General features: G+C 41.7%; 1 protein-coding gene across 1 annotated transcript in view; it reads right to left on the bottom strand.

Moving 5' to 3' along the window:
- CAMK1G (calcium/calmodulin dependent protein kinase IG) overlaps positions 1-14,270 on the bottom strand; it is a 30,570-nt gene extending 16,300 nt beyond the window's left edge. Inside the window, exons 1-3 of the mRNA XM_036756023.1 lie at positions 14,159-14,270; positions 5,193-5,321; positions 1,564-1,638 (exon numbers count right to left, since the gene is read on the bottom strand). Of these exons, the coding sequence (XP_036611918.1) occupies positions 1,564-1,638; positions 5,193-5,321; positions 14,159-14,250 (296 nt within the window). The 5' untranslated portion in view covers positions 14,251-14,270. The remainder of the gene's footprint in view (positions 1-1,563; positions 1,639-5,192; positions 5,322-14,158) is intronic.
- Positions 14,271-20,872: the final 6,602 nt, after the last annotated feature.

The following is a 20,872-nucleotide window of genomic DNA, read 5'->3' as shown; positions in this document are numbered from 1 at the left end:
TCTAGATGTAATAGAATTGTGTTATATATTTATTACATTTTTACCATAATAATTATATGGTATATAATTATACAAATTATATATTCTATCTAGGTATGTAAATTATATTTTATAGATTGTGTAATATATTCTACCTAGTTATATATCGATATAATATATTATGCCTAATCATATATAGATATTATACCTAATTACATATGGATATTACATACTAAATAATATAGTATATTATATATGTATTATATATATGATATAGCTATATTATATCCATGTATAACATAGCTGTGTCATATAAATCATATAATCTATATCTAGATATATAACATTTATATCTTTATCCCATATCTATATCTAATATCCTATATCTATATCTATGTCTATGTCTATATCTATATCTATGTCTATATCTATATCTATATCTATGTCTATATCTATATCTATGTCTATATCTATATCTATATCTATACCTATACCTATACCTATACCTATATCTATATCTATATCTATATCTATATCTATATCTATATCTATATCTATATCTATATCTATATCTATATCTATATCTCCAATAACATCCAGCTGTAAAGCAAAGCAAGGATAGTACCGTTGCGCCTGCTTCACAGGCTAATGTAAAGACTGAATGAAGGAAGGCATACAAGAGCACTTTTAAAGCCTTGGGCAGGGGGTAATAGAGGATTAATTCCCAAGTTCTCCAATCGTTTCTTCTGTGTCTCTCTCACCGTACTCGGGCTCTCCTGTGGCAGGTGGAGGAGTAAAAGGAAAGACAACCCTTTGGAAATAAATCCATGCTGTCTGACCCTGTGCAGTGTGGCTTCTTGCCGGGGGGAGCCCCGGGAGACGTGACCCCATTCCCGGAGGACTCTCAGGCAGGCCTCCGCTTACCTGCCCTGATGGACTGTGAGTTAATCCTGGGGAATGAGCCTCATTAAAGACGAGCTAGGCTCCTCCGTGAGTTTGCTTATTAGGACTGCTCCCGGCCTTTTGCCAGCCCTTTCCGCTCCCTCGGATACCTGCTCCCTTCTTTTTTGCTGAGCCCCTAGTGAGTCCAGGATTTAATAGGCTACTCGGGCCTGAGCTGGCTCATTAAAGTTGCCAGGCATCAGGGAGGGTAGAGGGAGCTGTATCATCAGTCAAAGACACACATTATACTCAGCCATGCTGGGATGGTGAAATCAGGATGGGAACAGGACAAGGGAAAAAAAGAGAGTTTTATAAATAGAAGGATATCTCTGTCTTCTGATCAGATCGAGGGCTGGGTACAGTCCAAACCCTAGCAGGCACCACTCAACTGGCATTTAGATGGGCCAATGACATGAGGACCTTTCTAATGGGGTGTTATTTTCACTTTATAGATTGAGAGAAACAGCCACAGATGCAGATCAGTGAATCACTCTGCAGAGCTGAGTCTCCTTGTTCTAACTACAGAATCTTCTTGTCTTCTTCCACCCCCTCCCATATCCCATGATGCCTTACAGTGCCAGACCCCCTTCCCCTCATCCCACTCGAGGGCTCTGCAGAGGATCTGGGGTCCCACTCACTCACAATTGCATGACCAGGTAGTAGTGAGTGGAACTCTCGTAGATATCTTCTAGGGTTACGATGTTTTCATGCTTGATCCTGAGAAGCGAAAAACAGGTCAGTTCAGATGGAAAATGATTTATATTGTCCATAGGAAAAAAAATAGACCCAATTCAACTAGTCTGTTATGTTCTCCAGGGAATTACAGACATACCACCATAGAGTTCCTATAGCAAATTTAGCTGAAAGTTGGGAGTTGCGGGGGTGGGGGTGGGGGAGTGAGAGATGGAGGATAGAGGGCAGTCCATTCTGGTCAGGTAAGTCACTCAGGCACAAGGAGAGGCCTGTCTCCCAGGAAGTTTGACCTTAGCCAGGGTGATGATGTGCATAGCTCTTTTTTTAAAAAAAGAATAAGTTTATTTATTTATTTTTAGTTTTCAACATTCACTTCCATAAGTTTTAAGTTTTCTCCCCCTCCTTCCCCTCCCCCTCCCCAAGACGGCATGCAAACTGAAATAGGCTCTACATATACATTCCTATTAAACATTTTCACAATTAGTTATTTTGTATAGAAGAATTAGAATGAATGGGTGTAACCATGAGAAAGAAAAAACATAAAACAAAACAAAACAAAAAAAGAAAATAGTCTGCTTTTATCTGCATTCAGACTCCATATTTCTTTTTCTGGATATGGATGGCATTTTCCATCATGAGTCTTTTGGAATTGTTTTAGGTCCTTGCATTGCTGAGAAAAGCTAAGTCTATCAAAGTCAGTCTTCGCACACTGTGGCTGTTACTGTGTACAATGTTCTCTCCTGGTTCTGCTCACTTCACTCAGTGATGCGGATAACTCTTAACCCCTTAAATGCCCAGTAAGAGGTAGAGAGGGATGGATCAGAAGATAAGGAAAGGTAAATGAGGAGACAAGTAGGACCTTCAGGGGTGGCACAGGGTGGCACAGGTGCACAGGGCTGGCAGAGATCACAAACTATAGAGACAAGAATCTGGTCTGGAGAACTGCCACAGGCAAGAAGCAAGCCCCCTAAGATGTCAATCCCCAGGGATAAAGTCCCCATAACCCCACCCTAGTTATGGCTCTGACAACAAAATATTTATGTACTTTTCATAACAGGTCGGGTGTCTACACAAAATGTCCACATGGCATGATTCTCCCCTTCCCCTTTTGGGAAGCTTTTCTTACACTAAGACCATGGAAGTCTCTTTTACCCTAAAATCAAATGGAAGAAAACTGGATTTTTAGTACAAGTCCCAAGCTCTACATTCTAGCCCTGTCAATTACGCTTTATATGACCTCAGGGGGGAAGGGAGAAGGGAAGTGAATAAGCAATTATACAGCATCTGATGGCGGTGCTTGGGTGTTTGTGCTTGGACCTAATTCTAACATTTCTCCTTAGCCTCTGCTTGGGTGCCTATGCCTGGACCCCAATTCCAAAACCACATCCAGTTCTAAAATCACATCTCTCCCTAACCTCAAAATACTGTCTCAGGAGTTCCTCTCCAGTTCAAGGGCAGCATGCCTTAGTAAAACACTTATCTCTCCTCCTGATACTGCAGCTAGCTGCACCTATAGAATTATTAGACTCTCTGTGTACATGCTAATTGACTGTACACTGGGCCATAATGATATTTACTACTTACTGACCTTACTGATATGTATCCTAGACATAGTCAAATGTATACTCCCTTATATTCATCTTGTCTAACAAGACATTTGATGAGAGCCACCTGGATATTTCCAGTCAGCCCTGACTGTTAGTTGACTTAGTGACATTTCATGGTCAAAACCATACCTCCAGGTCATCTCCCCCTTGGGCTGTTTCCCAGTGAACTCTGGGTAAGACACCTGTGCAGTAGATACAAAAAGTACATGCTCCTTTAAGAACTGACCACCCCTTAATCACTCCCTAATCCCACCCCAAAACACCTAATTATAAAAACTTTTCCTGCACCCCTGTAAGGTTGCAGATTCCCTAAAAACTCTTGCCTGCTGTAAAGCACAATAAATCTTTGCCACCTTGACTTAAAGAATGCTTGAAATCATCAATTCATTCCAGACAGCTCCTACCCTCTCCAGTACTTGGGTTCTTGAGGGGCACTCCCTCTCAATGAACCTGTCTGGGAACTCCAGTCTTTGGGTTCCTGGATCTCGTCTCCCTCAATCCTCAACACATCTACTAAGTGCTCTGCACTGTGCTAAGTGTTTAGTCTCTCTGGGCCTCAGTTTCTTCATTTGCATAATAAGAAGATTGGACTAGATTCTCTGGAAAATTCTTTCAAATTTTACGATCTATGATCTAGTCTTGGGGAAAAGCTGAGGGATGAATCATCTGTGGGTGATTTTGTAGAGCATAGGAGCCATGTATCCCCCATTGCCCACAAAAACCAGGGCAAAAAGGAAGGGGCTCATACTAGAGTAGTGGGGATAGACAAGGGGGTCCCATCGGGAGGGGCTGGGGCATTGATTAGGTGAATGGGGAGGAAACTATACCATGTTCCTTTTTAGAGATCATGGAGAATAAGCCAGAACCTCATATTTCACAGGATTATAACTTTTTTTAGCTGTTATTATAAATTTACAGTTATATAAATTCTTAGCCCTTTGAATCTCATTTTACAAGTAAGGAAACATAGACATAGGAATAATGACTTGTCCAGGGTCACACAGTTAATAAGTAGCAGAGCCAAGATTAAAACCCAGGTTACTTGTTTCTCAAACCATGGCTCTTTCCACCATTCTATATAGTGCCTTCCATAATTCTACTGCCTATAGGCTAGGTGAGGGTCTAGATGCTCTAGACCTGAAAGTTACCCCAAAGCAGATGCAACAGAATAATTACTTTAGCACAGGGGCACAGGATCCCAGTTTTAAAAGTCTGTGAATCCCTCTCTTTCTAGCTTCAAGAGTCAAGAACTCTGCTTAAGTCTGAGGGGGAACTCGAGGTCCGGATCTGACCCATTGACAGTTCAGTCTGGTCTACATCAAGAATTCCTAAAACAAACCAGACCAATCTCAAGAATACTTCCAATTCTTTTAAATGACATCTTTAGTGTGTGACATCCATCACCACTGCCCCTTTGATAAATGAGTGACTAGCCCTTGAATGGTCAATGGTGGCTAATCTTTCTTCCCCTCCCCACCAAATAAATTTTTTTTTTTAAAAAAAGTGATTCAAATATCCATGAGAGAGGAAAAAAAAAAGTTTTTTCACTCCTAGGTGAAAATTTTAAGGTAGCAGAGTTCAACTTAATATAAGGAAGACGTCCTGACAATTAGATCTATCACCAGATACAATAATTTACCCTTATTAGATAGTGAGTTAGCTGTGGAGGTGTTTAAGCAGATTCTGGATGACCACTTATGGAAAAAAATATTCATGCTTCAATTATAGGTTGGACTAGGTGGTCTGGGGTCACTTCCAGTCCACCCAATAAATTCTGTGATTCTATCGTCTAGACTGATTTGACCCTTTCATAGAATAGAACAGCTGTTCTATTGATACAAGTGTTCAATGATCTTACTGATCATGACTGCTTGGATTATAGTTCCACCCTGGTCTTTTCTGCTGAAGGTGTCTGAGGGTAAATATTTGTAATCAGTTGGATGTACCCAATCAACTATCTGGCAGACTTACTTTTTCAATACTGCAATTTCATTTTCCAGGCTGCTATCCCGGAAGGCAGGAGATTTTTTGATACATTTCAGAGCAAACAGCTTCCCAGATACCCTTTGCTTCACCAGGAAAACTTCTGAAAAAGCTCCTCTGAAAGGAAGAAAAAATACCAAGAAAAACTTAGCTTGCACCAGTGGAGAACATTGCTGGGGGCAAAATACAAAGATAGACAAACATTTGGCTGATAATTAGCTTCTATTATCACTGTAAGCCACCTATAATTAGCCAAAGAATTGGACTTGAATTGTGCCATATTTATTATAGCCATTGTGTTCCTTTCTCCACACAAAGAATCTAAGGCGAGAAAAAAAAGGCTCATTGGGATGGAGGTGGGTGATTTCTTCATTATATAAAGCATTTCCTTCTTAGAAACCTAAGGCATGAGTCGGAGGGGGACCCTGAATTCTCTAGGCTATGTATGCTAGTGGATTACAAACTCTAATAGATCCTCCCATAGTGCAAAGTCTTCCAATCAATTAATCAGTCAACAAGCATCTATTAAGTGCCTATTACGGTACCAGGCACTGTGTGTGTTAGGCACTGGGAATTGAAGGACCAAAAACGCCCCAAACAATCCCTAGTCTAGATTGAAAGCAGGACCAGCTCAGAGGTTGCCAAGCCCAGCGCCCACATCTTGCAGATGAAGAAACTGAGTGAAAGTGAGAGAAATTAAATGGCTCAGCCAGGGTCACACAGGTAGCAAGTGGCAGAGCCAGGATTTGATCTGAGGTCCTCTGATGTCACAGGCTCATCGCTGCCAGGTTGGCTGTGTGAATTTTCCCACCATAACAACTCTTTAAGACCATTTACCGAGAGGTTACCTCTTGCCTGTTTTGTATGTGATTTGTATGAACAGTGGCACCCACGTGACAAGATTGATAGAGCATTAGGTTTGGAGTTAGGAAGATCTGAGTTTGAATCCCACCTCAGATACTTATTAGCTATGTGATCCTGGGAAAATCACTCAGACTTAGTTTCCTCACTTATAAAACGGGGATAATAATAGTACTTACCTCATAAGGTTGTTTTAGGGTTTTCAAGGATAAGTGTTAAGTGCTTTGCAAACCTTAAAGTGTAAAACAAAGGAGAGCTGCTATTATTATATGCACATGTTGTCTCCTCCAGGAGAAAGTAAGTTCCTTGGGGGCGGGGAATATTTCACTTCTGCCATTGTATCCCAGCACATAGTAGGGCTGCATAAATGCGTGATGATTGCTTGATAGCCCAGATGACTAAGAATTGAGACTGGAGAATGTTTACATTTTGGGGTGTGTGTGTGTGTGTTGGGGGTGGATCAAAGCTGAGACATCAAGGGATGAATGGAGGGTATTTATGCAGTTTCTTTTTCAATCCTGTCTGACTCTTTGTGACCCCATTTGGGGTTTTCTTGGCCTAGATACTGGCGTGCTTTGCCATTTCCTTCTCCAGCTCATTTTACAGATGAGAAAACTGAGGCCAACAGGCTTAAGTGACCCGCCCAGGGTCACAGGGCTAGGAAGTGTCTGAGGCCAGATTTGAACACGGGGCCCTCCTGACCCCAGGGATGCCTTGGATGGGTCCTGTGGTTTTACTCTTGTACTTTTCTAACACTCACATAAACACCTGTGTTTGGACTTTCATTATTTTTGCTGTTTGCTAGCTGTGTGGGTGAGTTAATTCCTTGCTCCCTATCAAAGTGTCAGTTTCCTCCTCTAAAAAAGGAAGCGGTTAAACCAGATAATCTCTAGGGTTCCTTCTGGTTCTTACAATCCAGGACTCTATGATTCGATTGAATTTAATTCAACAAGCATTTATATATACTTACTAGGTGCCAGGCACTGTGAGAGGGATACAAAAATTAAAACCAAACAAATGATCTCTTACCCTCATCCTACTGGGGGAAACTAAATGTAAATAGATAAATGAATACAAGATAATTATGATTTAGGCACAGAGATCTTAAGTGATTTGGCTTGGGTCACACAGCCATAAGTGTCTCCCCCTTCCACCTCCCCCTGCCCCAAGATTTGAACTCAGGTCTTTCCGACTGCAAATCCAGGATTGTATCCAGAAGGGAAAGCTCTTAAACCTGTACCTTTGTTAGGGACTTAGGGTTTAGCCCTCAGCCTCCTTTGGGGGCTGGTTTGGGGATTTAATCTTTTTCAAAAGTGCCTTTCTCTTTGTTTACCACTGCGTAGGTGGTTCCATTAGATCTGGAGTGCTTAGCACCCCCCAGGGTGCCCCTTGCTGTCATTTCATTCCACTCAAAACTGAACAGCTCACTCCAGCTCTAATTACCACTACCCACAAACACCATCCCCTGTGTCCAGAATGAATGCCAGGGACTCGCTTTTGCTCCTCCAACTTTCAGAAAGTAATTGGGAGGCAATCTGGCTATAATTGGTGGGTGGGAGGGCTGGCCACAGGGCTCTGATGCTGCCAGGTGGGACAGAAGGGTTTTGTCTCTGACCCAGAAGAATGCCTTAGAATATATCACGGGGCTGAATAGATAGAAAGTGCCCAGATCTTTCTCCAGGATTTGCTCCATCCTTCCCTATCCCCCTCCTTTTTTTTAATTTTTAAATTTTGTTTTTAATTTATAGGATAAAATAAGCATTTCTATAACAATATACTAAAAAGATGATTGCACATGAAACTGCCAATCTATTATGTGCAATTTGCTATTCCTTTTAAATACAGAATAAAGTTATCATGTAAATGCCTCCCCCCCGCTTTTTTACTCCCTGCTTATTTCTCCTTTCAGGTAAGCTCTTCAAGTGTGGTACCCTTTCCATGACTTGGTACAGAGATACCTCTTGATTATACATTAACCAATCAATAAGTATTTATTAATATTTATTAAGATATATTATATATAATATCATATATAGTTATTTATGCCAGGCTGGCAGAAGCATCATTATATGGGTGTTAGAGATCTTATCTCAGAGGAAGATCTGGGTTCAAGTCCTGCCACAGACACATCCTGGTTGAATGATCATGGGAAAATCAACTAACTTCTTAGTGTTCAGGCAACTCTCTGAGACTCTAAGTTATAGAGCATTGGTAGTGGGAGCTTGCTACTTTCCATTTTCACTATATGTATCTTGTATATGCAATAATTTTCATATTGTCTTTTCCATTGGACTCCAAGCTCCTTGAGGGCAGGGACTACCATTTATCTTTTGCTGTGTCCTTAGCACTTAGCATAGTGGCTGATCCATAGTTAGCAATTAATAAATGTTTGTTGACTGACCACTACAGGTCAGTTGCTAGTTCTACATGCCTGTGCTAATGGGGTGGATATCATCTCAAACAACAAAAGTCTTAAAAAAATCATTTAGCTTAATTCAGGCCTTGCAAAGCATTAGAAGATTTTCCTTCCTTCTCCATCCCTCTTTCATTTTTGGTTCTAATGTTGTTCTCTTTCATAGACTGCCCCTCTCTTTAATACCAATATTCTTTCAGTGATGTGGCTGCCAATCATGGAACAATATGAACCTAGGAGAACTAAAATTACAAATAACCAAAAGTTCAATGGAAAGGAACATGGTGGGTGTATGCAAGAATCAGCCATGTGCCAAAGTGGTATATGCGCTGTTATCAAGGATTGGAATGACCAGAAAAAGGAGGCAGACTAGTCATGTAGTAAGAATTATGGAAAACAGATGGATGGTCTGCGTGATACTAAAAAAAAAAAAAAAAAAACAAACAAGAGGAGGCCCTCCAGCACATTGGGTAAGGTTCTTTTCTAAGTGGTTTATGGGAAAACATGAAAAGAGTTAGTTGCATGGCATCAGAAGATGTGTGTGTGTGGGGTTGTCACCAGCACCAATGAAAGGAATACTCAGACCAATGAAATCACAGTTACCAATTAGACTCAATTTAGGCTAATACTCAGTTATTCTTCTAACCCATCTAACTTATAGGAAGGCAGCTTTTGATTCACCATAAGGAGAACATTCTGACTATTACAACTGTTTGAAAATAGAACATTCTGCCTTGTGAAGTGGTGAACTCCTCTTTGTTGGAGGTATTCAGGTTGAGTCTGGATGACTACATGTCAGAGATGGCGTAGAAGGGATTCTTACATTGGGTGGGAGGTTGGCTTCATAGCATCTGAAGACTCTTGCCATTCTGAGATTTTCTGTTTCAAAGGAAATGCTTCCAAACCATTGGAGTTGTTCAAAAATGTAATGGGCTACTTTAAAGGGGTGTGTGTTGCCTGTCTCTGGTGGTATTGCAGACAGGGTTATGATTTGGGGAGAGGTTGGACAAAGGTCCTTTCCACTTCCAAGCAAGCAAAGAATTGAAGCAGCCCAGGGAGGGAATCAACAAGTCCCGAAGAAAAAGGGAGAAATGGACCCACAAAGGTGTGTATACAATGTGTTTTGACACACTAATTCATAAACGTAAATGAAGAGCCACTGGGCTCCATTAGCAAATACTTCTAAGCCAGGAGGAGGCTTTCCAAACTTGAAATGCTGTATTCTCATACATCTCACTGAGGTCTGGTTCTTAAGAGGTCACAAAGCATTAGAAGTAGTTCCAGTCACCCAGCAAGAGTAGGCAGGCACTCATGTCAGCCTTGAACTGGTCCAGGTCAAGTTTAGGAAATAGGCATTTTACTCCGCTGGGAAGCTGGGATGAGGAGGGACGAGGGGTTCCATTGTGTTCTTTCTTTTTGTATTAACATGTTAAAACTGTGGCTTTGTTAGCAAATATTTTTATATAATTATAAAATCATCATTTGGAAGGTACCTTTAAAAGCTACTCTAGCCTCATATCCAATTTGGAAATCCCCTCTACAGAATTATTAAGGGATGGTCAACCAGTTTCTGCTTGAATACTCCCACTGACACGGAGGGAACTCACTACTTCACAAGGGAGTCCATTTGTGGTATAGTAGAAAGAGCCAAGTGACTCTGCATTCAGAGGCCCTAGGTTAAAATCTTGCCTTTAATGCTCCCTACCACTGGGACTGTGGGCAAGTCACTTAATCTCTTTAACTGCTTTCTCACCTGTTTAAAAAAAAAGAAAAGAAAAGGAGGCAACCTGAACTAGATGGCTCCAGCTTCAGATCTATGACCCTCTGATCTAAAGCTGCGCCTCTGTGACTTCTGGCCATTGGTCTTACTTCTTCCCTATTGGTGCACAAAGAGTTGGTCTATTCTCTTCTCCACACAGAAAATGCCCTAACATGGGATTGAGTTCTAGGAGCACATTGGGAAATGTCCTAAAGCCAAACCTCAGCTGCCCTTGGAAGACACTGATCTGGAAAACACCGGCTTCAGTTCTCTGAAGGAGATTTGATTAGGCTATGGGAGAATGCAGAATGCAAAATACCACCCCCACGCTTCCTTCCTACAGGAACTATTATAAATGCAGCAGCAGTTAATATACTGCTTCCTGTAAATGTTATCATACAGTAGATGCGTAGACTATTTCCCTCTGCAGTGTTTGCTGAGAGAATGTCTGTCCTGCTCAGGGATGATCTGATGTGTATGTGAAAGCTAGTACGGCATGGTAGAAAGACCACTGGGTTGGGAGTCAGAAGACCTGAGTTCAAATCCTGACTTTTCTGCTTGTTATCCCCCATGACCCTGGGCAAACCATTGGCTTCTCTGGGCCTTTATGTCTTCAACAATAAAACAAAGTAGTTGGATTGTATGACCTTTAACATCCTTTCCAATTTTAGATTCTGTGATCTTGACGTGTTTATAGGACTATAAGTTTAGAGCTAGAAAGGCCCATTAGTCCAATGTCCTTATTACAAAGACAAAGATATGGAGGAGGAAGTAAGTGAAAGAGGCAGGATTTGAATTCAGGTCTTCTGACTGCACAGACCATCATTCTTTTCACATTGTACCACACTGCCAATAATAGCAAACAGTTCCTTCCTTCCCTCCCTCCCTCCTTCCTTCCTTCCTTCTCTCTCTCTCTCTCTCTCTCTCTCTCTCTCGTTTCCTTCCCTCCTTTCTATTGAGGTTAAGTGACTTGCCCAGGGTCACATAGCTAGTAAGTGTCTGAGGCCAGATTTGAACTCAGGACTTCCTGATTCCAGGGCTGGTACTTCATCCACTGCAAATGGCTTCTTTCTGAGATAAGACAAGGGAGAATAAAACTGCTTTTGTCGCTTGTTTCACTGAAACTCTCTTAGGAATGGGTCCCTGGATACAGAGCTGAATCCTTTGCTCTGACAGAAGGCCATGGCTTCCTCCTGCTTGTGTGATCCAGGAGCCAAGATGATTCTCTGGATGCATGGCCAGCTGCTGATGTCTCTGGCTCTTCTCGCTGAGCCTGCTGTGTGGGTCCAGTGGGTCTAAGCATTGCATTGCCCTGCATTCTCCCCACTCCCCTCCTCTGGTCTCAGCTTCAGTTGTCACATGGCTGCTTTCAGTGTGCATGTGCATGTGCGTGCATGCGTGTGTGCGTCTGTGTGTGTGTGTGTGTGTGTGTGTGTGTGTGTGTATGTGTGTGTACAGGTGATATGAATGACTTCTGGATTTGGAAGCAGGAGCTGTGTATGACCATGAAGCTAGGGACTCTCGCTCATGTTTCAGCTGCCAAAGTCATGTACAAGCCATGATTAAATGGCTGTGGTGAGTGAAAAGCCCCGGCTGGAATTCTCCACATGACCAGTCTTCCAGAGCTACCCCTCCCCCTTCCCTTTCTCCCCACACCCCGCCACCCGCAGTCTCTTTTCTTTCCTCATTCTTGGTTGAAGTGCCAAAAGAAGGGCCTTCTACAGGGTAGTGGCAGGGCTGGGCCCCAAAATCTAGGGATGGGATTGCCCAGTTGAGGGCCTTCATGTCTCTGGCCACCATTTTTGTAGGAGAATGAAATGTGAGACCAGGGTTATTTACCAATCCCTTGTTGGGAAATTCGGGAAGAGCCTTTGGATCAGAAGTAGCTTTTGTTACCATCCCTGATCAGGGCACCTGTTTTACATGCATCACAGTTCTCTGAGTCCTCTCTCCACGGCAACATTGTGGTGTCTGCAGTCTAATGCAGAAGGCAATGGAGCGCATTTATCGACCAGCTTGTGCTCCTGATGTGAGCTGGCGGAGTGGGGGAAGCCAAGCAGAGATCTCAGCCTCTCCTCAGCAAATACCTTAATTCTGAGCTCAGAACAGGTGGGATGAGCAAGCCTCCATGGGATCTACCCTCCCCCATTCTCTTGGTTTAATAAATCAACAAATCCTCTAGGATCCACTTGTGACCATCTAGCCTCCTATTCTTTCTCCTTCCCAGTAAGAGGTCCTCACTTTGATGTCACTCTGGGGAGACTGGCTATTAGACAGAGGACAGATGCCAGGTTAACCTGCACCAGCGACTGCCTGTAGACTCTGTATACAGAGCCCTAAATTTGGAGCCACACAACTCAGGAAAGCAGAGATCTTCATTCCATTGGTTATAATTCTTCTTTACAACTGGACTATTATGTAAATAAGTTCAATGTGAAGGTATATGTAGAACCTACAGTAGATTACATGCCATCTTGGAAGGGAGGGAGGAGGAGAGGGAGGGAGAGAAAATTTGGAATGCAAAAACTTGTGGAACTGAGTGTTGTAAATTAAAAATAAAAAATAAATTTATTTAGAAAAAAAAGAAAGCAGAGATCTAATCTTGGGGATAGTACCTCATCCCTCTCTGTCAGAAATAAGTATATGGCTACCCACTATAGTCAAAGGGAAGGGGCTCACTGATAGGAGACAGAGGAGAACTATACTTAGGTGAGAGTGACCCCCAAAGGCCTTATCTGAAGAGGCAGTCCTGTTACTGTTCTCCGCTACCCCAACCAATGACTGACCAGAGGGAGTCATGAGGCATCAATAGGAAGCAGGGCTGGGGAGTGTGTGAACCAGCCTCAGTCAGGTACATGCTGGATTCCCCAGAGGAGGAAGCAGATTGACTTAAGTGAGGACTCTGGGAACAGGAACTGTCTCTGGCTCACCCAGCCCAGCAATTATCATCAAGGGGAACAAGCCTGGACTCCCACGTGATGTCTTATCTTTTTCCAACTGAGCCAGAGCACTATGAGGGGAGAGAGTGGAGGTGGTGGAGGGGAGCTGATTCAGATCTGTGAGTAATCTGACAGCTTGAGTGCCTGCAGGAGTCCCTTTCTGTAGCTGAGGGGTTAACTTGTTCAGTGCCAGTGGCCTTCTGACGAAGTCCTAGAGGACATTCCTGGGAGATTTTAGGAAACTTCACAGGATTCATCTCTCTTAGCTGAGAGTTTCACTGGAAGATTCAGGGGGCAGGAGGAGGAAAGGATAGATGAGAAGACCCTGGTGCCTTCTGATACTACCCTTGTTTTCTCCCTACCCACTTGTCCCATTTATCTGCCAACTCCTTGCCTGTCCCTCCTCCCCCTGTTTGACACTCAGACCTTAAAAATGTTCTGATATATCCCCTGAAATAACCCCAATTACTGAATCCATGGCATAATGCAATGGTAGGTATAGAACAAGGTCATATCTACATTAATGACAATCATCCTTGGAATTCATTTAAGCCACTTGGAAATTAATTCAAACATACCACCATTCAACCATCATCAGGCTTGGTTTAACCCAATCTGAAGGTTGTATTTGGGCCAGCTTACATTTGCTGATAGACAACTCCTTTTGTCTGTGTAGATAAGAGGGCTGGGATAGATAGTGATACAGGAAGAAAGACTGGTATTTAGGGAAGTGGATCAGAGAAAGAACAAGTGAAAGGACTGCTTTGGGACATCAAAGGCACCCCTCCTCCATAATCCCAACCTTCCAATCCCTTTCAAAGACTATTTTGCTCATTGGGAGAGTTTTCTTTAGTTTTCTGAGTCCTGAGGTTCCATAGGGTACCTGCCAATTGCTAAAGAGTCACAGCCAGACCCAGAATGGTGCCTGCCCTCTCCTAACTGGATTGGCCCAACCTCATGATTCCATCTTTCTTGGACTTACGATCCAAGTGCTTCCATGAAGATGAAAGTTTTCCGGATGTTGGTCGTCTGCTTCTTCCAAGAACTGCAGTCATCCTCTTCTTTTCGGCCCATTGCCTCCAGAGTTGAAGCTTGGGATTCTGGAGAGGATGGGAAGGGTGGGGAAAATGAGAAGAAAGGGAAGAAGAGAGTTCACTCGGTGGCCTTCCCAAATGGCCAAATGACACTCACCTCTTGCTCTTGAGGGTGTTTGTAGCCAACAGTTAGGAACAAAGAGAGGCAATGTGTTGTGGTGGACTGAACATTGGGCTGAAAACCTGGCTTTGCATTCTAACTCTTCAAACTTATGAGCTGTGTGCCTGTGGGTAAATCACTCAACTCCTTTGAGGCTCACTTTTTCATTTGCAAAATTGAGACAAAAATACTTGTACCCTGGGTTGTGGTGAGGTAAGAGCTTTGTAAATTGGAAAGCAAGGCAAAATGAGAGTTGTTATTATCAGGGGCGCTCTCTGGATTAGACAGAAATGAAACAAGCAAAAAGTCCCTCATTCCCAAATTACCCAGGTAGTTGCCTTATTATGATTATTATATTTTTTTTATTATTGCTTCATTTAGGCTGGAGTGTTAGCCAGGCTGGTTTCTGGTTTCTACTCCTTTTCCTCACATACATCATACTCATGCCTATCTTTTTGCCCTTACTCATGCCCTGTTGACCCCCTATTCTCCCAAATCCTCTCCCATAGTTAAAATCCTATTCAAATCTCATTCTCCATGAAGTCTTTCTAGCTTATATTATGCATGCCCCTTTATGACTTCTTAAAGCAATTATTGGGTATTGAGGTGGCACAGCAGATAGAGTACCAGGACTGGAGTCAGGAAGACTCATCTTCCTGAATTCAATTATGGCCTCAGACATTTACTAGCTGTGTGACTCTGGGCAAGTCACTTCACCCTGTTTGCCTCAGTTTCCTCATCTGTAAAATGAGCTGGAGAAGGAATGGCAAACCACTCCAATATCTTTGCCAAGAAGACCCCAAATTGGGATGTGGGGGCAGCAAGGCAGCACAGTAGATAGAGTACTAGCCCTGGAGTTAGGAGGACTTGAATTAAAATCTGACCTCAGACCCTTACTAGCTGTGTGACCCTGAACAAGTCACTTAATCTCAATTGCCTCCAAAAAGAAAAAAAAAACAACCCAAATGGGGTTGTGAAGAGTTAGACACAACTGAAATGACTAAACAACAACAAAGCAATTATTATTTTTTAAAAATATGTCTTCAAACATCTTGGTTTTGCTTCACATTCATTCCCTGCTATATTCTCTCCTCTCTGCAAGTGCTGTTCTTTGTAACAAAAAATAAACAAGAAAAAAATCACAAACAAATCAACAGGTATGGTATATTCTATTCTATTCTATACTATATCATGTTATGTTATATTATGTTTTGTTACATTATTTTATATCATATTCTATCATATATTCCATTGCAATGTTGCATCATATTATACATATTATATTGCGGTCTTATCTACACATATTATATGATATTATATCACATTATACATATTATATTGCACTCTTCTACAAACCTGGTCTTCAACCTCTATAAAGACATTTCGATTTTGTTGTTCTTTCCATTTACTTTTTTTGTAGTCATTGTGTATATTGTTTTCTTGGTTCTACTTAATTCACTTTGTATCAGCTCTTGTAAGTCTTCCAATGTTTCTTTATATTCTTTGTGTTTGACATTCCATCATATTCACGTACCATACTTTTTTTAGCCATTCCCTGATTGGTAGACATGTGCTTTATTTGCAGTTATTTAGTACTATAAAAATCACAGAATCAGACCGTAACTCAGAGAACATCTGGTTCAACCTCTACCTGAACAAGACTGCCCTCTAGAACTTCACTCATAAATGGTCAACCAGCTTCTACTGGCATGTGATACCCTTTCAAATGAAAACTGTCACTATGGGAGGGTGGTGGAGTGTTGATTATGGGATGTGATGGGAGGGAGTGAGGACAGTTGGGGACTGAGAAGGAATGAAGAAAATGGTTGGAACAGTCCCTGTGGGAATGAGTAAAAGTAGAGTAGCAGGACACCTGGAGGACTGTGAGGGCTCAGTTGAATTCACATATCATAAATTTGTAGCAGGTAAATTTCCTAATTTTCTCTAGCAACATTCAGCAGCTCCGGAGCGAAAGCAGAGAAATTATATGATGAGAGTTACCTAGAGATGAGTATTTATGGGCCAGTAACATCAGAAGATTAGGGTAGCCAGGGATTCAAAGATTAAAATCCCAGATCTGGTCTGGGTATGGAGATAAGTTAAGGCAGAAGAGAGAAGAAAATAGATCTGGAGTTCAAATTCTGGCTCTGATATTTACTAGATGGGTGACTTTGGGCAAATCACTTAATCTTTATGGGACTGAGTTTCCTCATCTGTAAAAGGAAGGAATTTGGCCAGATGACCTCTGAGGTCCATTCCAGCTCTAAATCTATGTTCCTCTCTCGCCCCAAACCTTCTCTTCTCCAGGCTAACCCAGTTCCTTCAGAACAATCCTTGCTTGTCCCATTTCTTCGTCATCTTGGTCACCATTTTGGAAATGCCTTTCAGTGTATCAATGTTCTCCTTAAAATGAGGTGCCCATAACTGGGCATAATGCTCCAGATAGTGTCTTACCAAGGCAGAGTATAGAGGCAATATCACCTTCCTCTTCTGGGTGCTGATGCTAAGGCAGCTTAAGATACTTAGTCATAGTCAATTTAATACTTTATAATTGCCTGCATTTGCATAGTCCTTTATACTTTTCAAAGCTCTTGTGCATACCTTTTCTTATTAAAGCTTCATAATAATGCAGTGGGTAGGTAGGAAAACCATTATTATCCATATATTTGACAGATGAGGAAACCGAGGCAACTTGACCAAACTCACACAGTTTGGCAGACCTTGGACTAGAACTTAGACTTTTCTGAACTTAGTCCCCTATTGTTTCACCCAGATCATGCTGTCTTGTACTATTTTCTAATTATTTCACATGTAATATACTTTTGTATCCTCCATCATACGAAGTATGGCAAAGTACTGGGCACACAGCCATTGCCCAATAAATAATTAATTGAATTAAGTCCTGGCTGTAGATCAGGGATCAGGAGGTGCTGCCATTGCCTCCCTCTGTTCTTCTGGCTGGTCTCCCAGTTGCCACCTCCTCTGCTTAGACAATGGACAGAAGGGAAGGAATGATAGGTGAGGAACCATTGCCGCCATTACCAATAATTATCCCACTCTCTCTCTCCGGGTGCAGAAACCTAGAAACATCTCTGACGAAAGCCTCCCTTAAAATAACTAGCTTCTCTGAAATCTGAAACCCTCTAAAATCTTTGGGGGATAGATCAAGGTTAGCCTCATGCTGTTGAGAATGACAACCCATAAAAAATACAAAAAGGTCCCTCAATAATCATGTTTGAATATTTTCTGGCCATCTGACCCATTTGCTCAGGGACTTCATAATTATAGGATTAGCTATTAATCCAGTTTGGATGGTTCCGAGGATTTATATCCTCTGATTCAGCAATGCCACAACTAGGTCTATTTCCAAAGGTGACTAGGGAAAAAGGAAAAAAAAGTTATATGTTCTCTCTTTGTGGGGGCAAAGAACTAGAAATCGCAGGGATGCCCACTAACTGGGGAATGTCTAAACAAGTTGTGGTATATGATTGTGATAGAATACTACTGTGCCATAGGAAATGATGAACTTTATGATCTTAGATGGACTTGCATGAAATAATGAAGAGTGAAATGAGCAGAACCAAGAGAACACTGTATACAGTAACAGCAATATTATTTTAAGAACAACATTGAGTAAATCAGTAATTTTTACTATCATAAATCCCCAAATTAACTACAAAGGACCTATGAAGGAAGATGCTATCTCTTTCAATGAAGTTTTGAGATTTAAGGGACCCATATCTGAGATCTCCACGTGCTTCTGAGAAACCTCTCCTAATGGCTCAATCTGGCTTATTTACATGGAAAGTCTTGAGCTGGGGCTTGTTCCCATCAGCCCTGACACTGGATTCCATTCCCATCTAATGCTTTGGGCCACCTTCTTTTCTCTCTGATGCTGGTGACATTTTCCCATTCCTCCTCCTTAACCCCAACAGACAATTTCAAAGAATGATGAAACTTAAATACAAATCTCATTTTCTCTTTCCAATGTACTTCTTGCACCTCACTCTATTTCTAGAACAACTTTGATTTGGTCTCCAAGCTTAGGAACAGCAGCTGCAGCCTGTCTTGGGTTTAGGAGCCTGCATTTATAGCCCAGGACAGGGATGACAGGAGCTACCATCTCTGGTATCGGTGGAGCAAACAAGAGTGCAGTGCTAGCTAGGAAGAGGCCAGACTCTCAGGGAACAAACCTCTTGAGACAGGTCTCCTGGGAAAGGAACTAATTATATTAAAATGGGAAAAAGCATTGGACCTAGAGAGAGAAGATTTAGTTAGCCCCACCATTTACAAGACTTTTTAATCTTTTTTTTTCATATCATGGACCCCTTTCGCAGACAAGTGAAGCCTATAGACTCCTTTTCAATATAATGTTTTTTAAATGCTTACAATAAGATATACAAAATTACAAAGGAACCAATTACATTGAAACACAGTTATCAAAATGTTTAAAAGATATATATCCATGAACTCTAGATTAAGAACCTCTGATTAACAAGCTATGTGATTATGGTACATTACTCTGCCTGAACCTCAGTTTCTCCATCTGGGAAATATAGTTAGTAATTCTTAAACAGGCACTAAGGATACTTAGTGTCTACTTATAAGTGCCTGACACATAGTAGGTGCTTAATAAATGACTAGTGACTGAGTAATTGATGCATAGGGATATTTCTTATGTAACTACCTATTAACCAAGGATTATTTCCTGATTACCTATGAGTTGAGGCACTGTGATATAGGTCCTATAGAGATTCCAAAGATATATAATCCTTTAGGATCTTATAATCTATTTGTGGGAGATATGAACAGCTACTAAAAATACTTGACTCTATTCTAAGCACCAAATGAACAACCTGGACAAGAAGCATATAGAATTCAAGAGAGGGTGAGGCCATTGTAGACCGGGAGTGTCCAAAGAAGGCTTCAAAGAAAGTAGGATTTTTAATAGAAGAGGAAACTTCTGTAAGAAGATCTAGCTCAGGAGCAGAACCAGGAGAACATTGTACACAACTATAGATTTATTGATTCTGTGATGACTAATTTTGATAGACTTGGCTCTTCTCAGCAATACAAGGTTCAAAGACAACTCCAAAGGACTCATGATGGACAGAGCTATCTATATCCAGAGAAAGAACTATGGAGTCTGAATGCAGATTGAGGCAAACTATTTGCTCTCTCTTTTTTTTTTTTTGGTTTTGTTTCTTCTTTCTCATGATTCATTCCATTGGTCATAATTCTTTTTTAAAACTTGACTATTGTGTAAATAAGTTTAATATGAAGCTATATGTAGAAGATATATCAGACTCCATGCCATCTTGGGGCGGGAGGGGAGGAGGGAGGGGAAGAAAATCTGAAACTCAAAAACATGCAGAACTGAGTGTTGTAAACTAAAAATAAAAAACCTTAATTTTAAAAAAAGAAGAAGACCTAGCTCAGACCCAGGTTTCTCAAACCCAAGCAAAGTATAACCGAAATTGTCATGTTTCCTATGAGAGTCTCTAAGAATTTTTTTTCTGATCCATTTTGAGGGAATAGTAAGTTGGTAAGAGGCAGGAGTAGAGAAAGAATTGCCACTGAGAAACGGAGGCTTCCTTCCAAACGAGACCACTTGGGACTAGAAATTGGAGTTGCCAGATGAGGCTTGTTCTTGGATACGAAAGTTTCCTGGATTGGGAGTCAGAGTGCCTGGGTTCAAATCCAGACTCTTCTATTTTCTGTGTGATCTTGTCTGTGCCTCATTTTCCCTGTCTAAAAGGAAGGGCTTGGACTAGGTGATCCCCAAAGTCCCTTCCCTGTGAATAAGCCTTTTGATTCTTTGGTGGTGACATCATCTGTTCCAGAGGAGTTATGCTATTTAGGGAAAAGGAACTTTCCTAAAAAGTACCTCGGATATTCCCTTGGGGGGATGATACTGGCTTTGAATGGGAGAACACTGTTCAAGGCTCAGATGAGGCAGTCAAGGCTCTGCTCTTGTAGGGACAGAGCTGACAGCAGCTCTCCTCTCTGACCAGCTGTCTCATGTACTTATTTATTGGGTGCTGGTGAAAGAAGCACTGGCCGATGGCCTGAGGGATAGAGCCCTTGATTTGTCCTCTTCAAGGAGCTTAGATGCAGAAGCAGCCTTTCATAACCCTCCTTTCTTCAACTCTGCTCCTCCCCCCTCCGCCAAAGGAGGCCTTTCTGGATCCAAACACAGAACAAACACCCTCTTAGATTCCTGCATCTCCCATTGCGGAGGCTAGGTATACTGAGGGGAGTCAATAAGTCACAGGTATTTACTAAGTGATTACTATTTGTCAGTTACCGTGCTGAACTTTAGACATACAAATAGAGGCAGAAAGACAGTCTCTGCCGTCAAGAAGCTTACATTCTAATAGGGAAAAACAACACAAAAAAAGAAGGGAGAGAGAGAGGAATATCCAGGGGGGCATGGAAGAGAAAGTCTGCAGTGGAATGTGGAGAGGAATGAAGACATGGCTAGCCAGAGTGTTCTCCTTAA

This window comes from Trichosurus vulpecula, chromosome 4 (genome assembly GCF_011100635.1).
Source record: "Trichosurus vulpecula isolate mTriVul1 chromosome 4, mTriVul1.pri, whole genome shotgun sequence".
In the NCBI taxonomy this organism is placed as follows: domain Eukaryota; kingdom Metazoa; phylum Chordata; class Mammalia; order Diprotodontia; family Phalangeridae; genus Trichosurus; species Trichosurus vulpecula.
Note: the sequence above shows the minus strand (reverse complement) of the source record. Positions and strands in the feature narration are given on the sequence as shown.